Genomic DNA, 8,274 nt, shown 5'->3' on the forward strand with positions numbered 1-8,274 from the left:
TTGCCACCATTTAAGTGAAAGCTTGCACATCAAAGATAGCCAGTACCAGGGAAATAAGTTTGTTGTTGCCAAGCTAGTGACAGTAGTATTCATTTGTATGTGCATAGAAATAAACATGCCCATGGGGAATTCATAGAATGCCCCTGCCATGATTTGGGTGCTCCTATCAGCTGCTTGGTGAAGAGGTTAGGTACTTAACAAAAATGCACTAGTTTGCAGCTAGATGTATTGGCTTCTTGGGATGGGAATTCCAGGTAGTTTCCTAAGCTTGAATCCATCACATATATAACAGAAGGAATTCTGATAGACCATTTTACATCTGTTGTGTCTAAGGTCATGCATCACCTTTATCAGTGTTTCAAGCTAAAGCAACTGAGAACATCCCCGTATCACTCACAAACTGTTTGCCTAAAAGGCAAACTTCATATTAGCGAATGGAGACTTTCTTGTATCTGGTTTTGGCTGTTTGGTGCCTTCTATGAAGGTTGGGCTCCGGGCTGGCAACTCGACACCGTAAAAACACCACTGCCAATCAAACTGCAGACCGGTGATCCACTGTGGTGACCCCTAACTGGCAAAAGCTGAAAGACATTGCTGCTTGTGTGTCCTACCATCATCTCCCCTCACGTCTTCTCTTTTTCTTTCCCTGTTTCTGCTAGGAGCAACTCCACACATCACCCTGCATATTTAGTGGTGATGGGGTAACTTTTCTTCATTACAGATTTATCTTAATGGAAGCCTCACTATTTCCCTTCTTTGTTTTGTTGTTGTCAACCACAAAATAACAACTTTCCAGTAAGATGATTGCCACCATTTAAGTGAAAGCTTGCACATCAAAGATAGCCAGTACCAGGGAAATAAGTTTGTTGTTGCCAAGCTAGTGACAGTAGTATTCATTTGTATGTGCATAGAAATAAACATGCCCATGGGGAATTCATAGAATGCCCCTGCCATGATTTGGGTGCTCCTATCAGCTGCTTGGTGAAGAGGTTAGGTACTTAACAAAAATGCACTAGTTTGCAGCTAGATGTATTGGCTTCTTGGGATGGGAATGCAAGGTAGTTTCCTAAGCTTGAATCCATCACATATATAACAGAAGGAATTCTGATAGACCATTTTACATCTGTTGTGTCTAAGGTCATGCATCATCTTTATCAGTGTTTCAAGCTAAAGCAACTGAGAACATCCCTGTATCACTCACAAACTGTTTGCCTAAAAGGCAAACTTCATATTAGCGAATGGAGACTTTCTTGTATCTGGTTTTGGCTGTTTGGTGCCTTCTATGAAGGTTGGGCTCCGGGCTGGCAACTCGACACCGTAAAAATACCACTGCCAATCAAACTGCAGACCGGTGATCCACTGTGGTGACCCCTAACTGTCAAAAGCTGAAAGACATTGCTGCTTGTGTGTCCTACCATCATCTCCCCTCACGTCTTCTCTTTTTCTTTCCCTGTTTCTGCTAGGAGCAACTCCACACATCACCCTGCATATTTAGTGGTGATGGGGTAACTTTTCTTCATTACAGATTTATCTTAATGGAAGCCTCACTATTTCCCTTCTTTGTTTTGTTGTTGTCAACCACAAAATAACATGTATTGAAATATAAATCTTTGTGTGTGTGTGAGACTGTGTGCATTTATACAATAATGTCTCATTACTGTTAAAAATACAAGCATGCTGATTAAACAGCCCAACTAATGTGCCCATTGTAAACTGAGTGTACACAAACAGAATAAAGTCCGGTTGCTGAAGTACCTTTAAGTGGCTAGACTTTTCTATTGGCTTATATGGGGGACACACCAAAATATGAGAAACTAAAACAGAAACACACCTGATTTTCCTTGTATTTTTGTGCTGTCCCTAGAAATGTCTGTTTTTTAACACATAAAAAATAAGCGAACTGCATCGGAGATTCTGTTTTCTCCGTTACTTCTCCTGCACTGATGCACTGTGGAAGCGTAGGAACTAATTCCCATGAGCAGTACATCAGTAAAGGGAAGACAATGTGGGAAAAGAATCTTATCATATTCATGGAAGAGCTTTACATGCCATTTTATTTACTGATTTATTTTGCCAACAGGCAGAAGAGTATAGTAGGCAACTCGGTGGGACACTATCACAGCAGGGCCTTGAGACCTGTGATGCTATGGTGCAGATGTTTGCTTTCATACACACATGCATGGGTATAATGCATAGATAGTGTTTAGCAGGCCAAAGTCTTATTGTCCGAGTCAGTGCATAAGCCAGCATTTGCCCCTAAATCTAGCTAGCTATTTCCCCAATAAGACATGAGCTGCACACTCCCCTTTCTCTCTGAATGCTGTAGTGTATGAGACTGTCAGATAAGAGTTGCAGTCAGGACTTCATCCTTTTATCCTGAAAGATGGCACTCATTAAGTCCTCATTTGGCTGTTTGTTTTTTTTAACATTGTTATGCAGTTTGCTTTTAAAAGACTGTTTTAACGAGGTCATAAATGTATGCAAGCCATTGTTCTTGGACTATGTCCCACATGGAGTGGTAGAGTGGCATTGTTTGTGGCTCTCAGTTAATGTAAATGTGTCTACAGATTGCATATTATCTTCATTGTAAAGTGCAGTTGGTTGACAACAAGGTGGTGGTAGTGGCAGTACTGTAATACACCATGCAGGTAATAAAGGTAGGGGTATTCTTGTAGCTGCAAGTTATGCAATTTTCTGTAGTGCATGTGCATAGTCTTGTGACTTGCACAGTATACCTTCACTGGAAACCAGTAGAGGTAGCCTATAGGAACAAATAACCTTAAGACTGTCCCTGTGCACTAACCAGTCAAGTGCATACAAAAATAGTATGATCAAAGCCCGTTAACGTAGTGCAGCCTGTTACATGTGGCACAGCTTTAAGGTTTACGGCTGCAATGTTAACTGTGATTAATGTATTTGATCTGCTGTTGGGATCCCTCAGTAAATCTCATAAATGTTGCATACTTTTTAAGGATTAGACTCTTTTGAAAAGTATTTGGTGGATTTAAAAAGCTATCCCCATCCTGTAACAAAATGTCCCCATAACTGTTTCTAGGTTTAGTGAACAGACTCTGTGGTTGGTAGTCATTAAGGAGCATGATGCCCTGGATTCCATAATGGAACTTGCAAAGGTGTCAGTTGTTAAAAGTATGAATTGATGGTCCGTGTTTAATTGAGAGAGGGAGTTTATTCCACAGGTATGGGATTACGTAACATATAAAACTGTCACATTTCATAGATTTGTACTAAGCTAGGAGGCTGCCTGCCAACAATACCATAAAAAGCTTAAAGGTGATCTTTTGAGTTCAGATAGGGATGGTAGGGAGAGCTAGAGTTAATTTTGGAGATACAGACAGCATTTTAGCTTATATTTTGGTGAAAGGAATTAAATATGGAGAAGTTGGAATAAGTGGAGAAAAAAAGCAGCATTTTAATTGAGGCTGAGTGTTTTATGCTCAAGTCAACAAGGGCTATTCTGTACAGATGGTTTAAAACAGTAAGGGGTCCTTCAATGCTGTAAGTATGGGATAAGATACAGAAGAGGTACAGTTGTAGTTGCATCTAACATGGAGCATAATAGGCAAGTCTTTAAGTATACTTTGAACTTTAAAGCTTAAGTGATTATCTTAAAGCAGGAACAAGTGTATGACGGATCATTAGACACTGTTAAGGATTTCAGAATCATGTCTGAATATAGTGTGACACAAAGATTTAAGTGGGCAGGTTGAGCAGTTCCAGATATACTTCACATCCTTAGTTGTTAATGTAATGTATTACTGAGGTGCAGCTTCTATTTGCAACCTGCTGTGACTGCACAGTATGTTACACTATTGCCAGGTTATCTACTGTGCCACATAACACAAAATTGTCCAACTTGACAGAATAACTATTACCCTGAAATGCTGGAATATTGAGGTAAAACTATATACATACTATTGGCTGGAGCTGAGGACCAGTTGCAAAGCCTAAGGAGATTTTGAGTGCCACATATGATGATGAGTGCATTGGTGACTTGGTGGTCAAATGATACACAACTAAATTTGAAGGAAGTGAGTTGCGACTGGTTTAATAAAATGTTTACATCTCATTTGGACTAGGAAATTCCATTTTTATTAGCAGACATAATTCACACACAGGGTTATGGGCTATGTCTCTGTTTTGCTTATAAATCTGAAGTAACTGTACTGAATGTCACAGCTGAATTTAGTTAACTAGGCATTCATTTACGTGATCAGTGCCTACTTTAGATAATATGCCATGTTGTAGTTAGATTACTTTAAAATGGATATCAAGCTACAGGTCAGAAAATGCATTTGTCTGAAGAGAGGTATTGTTGAAGTGCCAGTTTAGACTGGCCAGCACAGGTCAGTTAATTCATATAGTTTGCTGCACTTGAAACATAATCGATTAAGACTGCAGTGACTAGCAGAGGTGTTTTTTTTTTTTTTTTTTTTAAGGAAAATGTGGAAGTCACAGCCATCATGTGAGTCTCCACAGTTACTTATGTAGATTGACTATTTCCCTTATCCCTTTCCATGGAAACGCATTATGCACCTCCTAGGAAATGCCAGTTTGGATCGTTTCACCTTTCATCAGTAAATGGGGAACAAAATGTATCTGCTGTAAGGATTTTTGTCTTTAAACAGTGTATAGATATAAGCTGAGATTGCCTTGTTGTGATCATGATACACTGCTCTGGTACTCAGTGAAACATTTTAATCTAAGAAGTTCCCATCAAATCTTGTTTTTATTGGCCATTATCCGTCTTTTTTATTGGCCATTATCACTGCTAGGAGAGTTTCAGAACTTCAAGCCTCATCTTCTAAGCCTCCTTATTTGATTTTTCGTAAAGACAGGGTATCTTTATGAACCAACTCGTCTTTCCTTCCTAAGGTGGTGTCAGAATCCAATATTAAACTGTCAGCCTTACAGTTTTCTTTCTAAATTTCACAGAGAAGAGTATATGTTGCACATATTGGATGTTCACAGACAGTTATGTTTTTATCTTTAGAGGACAAAAAGTTTTCTGGAAATCAGACCAATCATTTGTCTACTTTTCAGATTCAGAATTGGGCAAACCAGTTACTAAAGTGACTTTAGCCAGGATTTAGGTATCTGGGGACTCTGTCCTATTTGTTCAGGAATGACAAAAAATGGCAACATCAGATAAAAAAGAAAAAGTTATGTACTCGCCATAAAGTTCTATCTGTGTTGTCCATTTTCATTCTTTCTCAACTCCCCTCCTTCTATCCCCCTACCAATTTGACTTCTAGAAGGATTAGAACATGCTAAATGTTAGTTCATTAGAGCTGCAGATACTGTTATCTTATATGTTTATTTGTAATTTACTTTATAGTCCAAAAGATCAGCAAACAAGATCTGAAGTATTGTACGGGACTAGTGCATTGTGGGTAAGGGAGGAGCTCAAGAGTTTGTGTTCCACGAGATAGTAAAAGGGACCGAGTCAAATCAGAGGGTTGGATCCAAACCCATTTGTTGAGGAAGAATGACAGTTGACAACACAGTTGGAATATTATGGTGAGTACATAACTTTTTTCTGTAGGGCTTCCGATTCCTGCTAATATTCTTTCTTTCTTTTCAGGAAAGAGCAAAGTGTGAAGTACCCTGAAGAAAAAGCAATCACACTTCCAAACCTACTGAGATTCATTCTGGAACACTACAGAGAAACCCCTATATCAGCCAGTTCATGCAACTCTGAATGTGTCCAAGAAGAAGCAAAGCTTCAGCAAAGCAGGATTTCCCAGTTAGAACAGGAAATAGAAAGACTCAGAGTTGAAATATACACCTTGCACCAGGCACAAGATCAGCTGGACAGAAAGCTGTCTAAGGTAAGACAGGACAAATGGGAGATGAAAGTTGAAAATAATGTATTGAGGGGGCAAAATGCTGACCTCCAGCTACAGAGAGAGAGGCTGCAGCAGCTTTATGAACAAAAGAATAAGGAATTAGAGGAAACTGCTATCAAACTTAAGGAGCTGGCAGATGTGTCTGAAAACCTTCTTTCCGAAAATACACTGCTGAGACTTGTGGTGGCATCTATAGGCGAACGAATTAAGGCAAATCAAATGAAAGAGAATAACTTCCCTGGTGCAGCTGGTCAGGAGCAGTCTGAAAAAAATGAAGAGGATAAACCAGATGTGTATGAAGAGGTCCTTTCAGAAATCACTAACACTGAACCAGTCAATATACCTGAAAATACAGTGGAAAATATGACTGACTGAATTTGTCATCAGTTTGGTAAAACAGTATCAAAGACTGCAGAGACTAGACTGAAGATGTGTTATTTGACCTAAAAGATATTTATGTACTCTTGAGAGTTACTGTAAATAATTTATCCTTTTAAAATGGTCTGGAAAAATCAGAATATACAATATTTTTTTCTACATTATTACATACTGCAGTTAACAAAGTTATGTCTTTGATAACAGATTAAAAAATAACGGGAGACGTTTATTTTTTTACATTTTGGTATTGCACTGATTTACTACAAATTAAATGGTGAGTTTCAGTAACAATTCTCAAGATGTTTATTTTTATTCCAGAGCAACAAATGTATAGTTCATTCTTCTGCAGTCATAATTGTATGAGGGGTGTAGAGTTCACTTCTACTAGAAATATTTGGTAGGAATTTTGCAGCAGCTTTCTTCGTTGTACTTTGTTCATGTATTCTAACTGCTTTGAGCTGACATTACACATTTGCTTGTAGAAACTCAAGTGCTCACTTTAAGTGAGAAGGATGTCTTGCATCTAATGGTATATCCAGCTACTGGAGATTATAGGCAAGTTTATTCTACATACATGAGCAAAATTTGTGTAGGTCACATGATACTGCCTTTGATACTTAGTGAATTAAAGCTATGCATTTCTGAAGTCTCTTAAATCTACATTCCCAAGTGAACCTGCAATTCGCCTTGGACGATTCTTTAAAATATGCTAGAAAGATAGATATCTATTTGAAGTGAAACTTTTGACACTGATTTCCAGTTTGGTGAAAACAAAAAGTACACCTTGTCCATATGTAAAGCTCACTGATTGTATACTCCGTCCTTACAAGACAGCAGTGACATGGTGTACACTTTTGGAAATATATGTGTGTGTCCATTCCTTTAACTTACCTGTAAGCAATGCAGTTTCATTCATTAAGTTTAGTGATAATCCGATATCACATGCACTGTTTGTGACAGGTGTACCAAACTTTTTAAAAGAAAGTATTTAACTATATCTAACAAGTTACCAAGTGCATTCTTAGTGACCTGTACTGTGTAAACAAAACTGACAGACACTGGCTCCATTGGCATATAGGTTTCAGTCCTGTTGGTGACCGTGGTTCATGGCTGTAATAGTCATTGTAGCAGTTAGTGTATTTCTTGCCTGTGAAGCCAGGCAGGACTGAGCAGCTGATTACTACTACTGATCTGCTGAGCAGTGTGAACCTTTACACCATGAACTCGGTCCTGTTGTAGATCAAAGGCTGTTCTCAGATGCTCATATTTGGGACTGGATGGTGATGACTTAAGATTTTTTTAAGAAATAACTAAATGGCATACTAAGGGACTGGCATTGTTTGCATGTAAACCATTTTGGAGCATAATATATTTAGCATCTTCCATAAGGATAGCTACCTGATGGTTCTCTTTCCTTTCTTGTGTAATGTTAATCCCCTCAGAAGGGAGTACCCTCATGAGGTGATGTGGGGGTGATAGGAGAATAATAGGACCACAGCTGCTAGATTTGGCATAATGGTTAAGGTCTGTACTTCGTTGACACAGGGTACAGGGTTTGATTCCGACCTCAGATTATAGGCTAGGCTTAAAATGGCCTTCAGGGCAGTTAGCCTAGTGGTCACCTATAAACAAGCAAGAGAGGTTGTAAAAAACAGTTAAAAAAGATGCATGTTAAATGGTCATTAATTACCCGTATGTAAAAGATGATCTGATGTTGTCCTTTTCATTCTTCCTCACCAATGGGTTCGGATCCAGTCCTCAAGTCTGACTCAGCCGCATACATTAGACTTCAGATCCAGCTCTCGAGCTCCTCCCTCTACCATAATGCTCTGTTCCAGCCCCAACACCGCCATTGTGCTTAGACTTAGGTTCTGCTCTCAAGCTGTAAGTGAATGTTTTTTTTTTTTTTTTTTTTTAGTCAAAATTTTGGATAGTTCTTCCTGCTATGTTTTTTACTTTCTTTTTCCTCTCTCTTAGCTTTCACTGGGCATTAGGGGTTACTGTGTTTTGGTTAGGAGTTAGTGTTTGC

The 8,274-nt window shown here is 38.8% G+C and overlaps 1 protein-coding gene across 1 annotated transcript in view; it reads left to right on the forward strand.

Annotated features, from left to right (window-relative positions):
- Positions 1–6,536, forward strand: part of TXNDC11 (thioredoxin domain containing 11) — a 1,107,203-nt gene extending 1,100,667 nt beyond the window's left edge. Inside the window, exon 12 of the mRNA XM_044089417.1 lies at positions 5,603–6,536. Coding sequence (XP_043945352.1) covers positions 5,603–6,242 — 640 coding nt within the window. The 3' untranslated portion in view covers positions 6,243–6,536. The remainder of the gene's footprint in view (positions 1–5,602) is intronic.
- Positions 6,537–8,274: the final 1,738 nt, after the last annotated feature.

Source organism: Protopterus annectens, chromosome 12.part0 (genome assembly GCF_019279795.1).
Source record: "Protopterus annectens isolate FY-2018-M chromosome 12.part0, PAN1.0, whole genome shotgun sequence".
NCBI classification, from domain to species: domain Eukaryota; kingdom Metazoa; phylum Chordata; order Ceratodontiformes; family Protopteridae; genus Protopterus; species Protopterus annectens.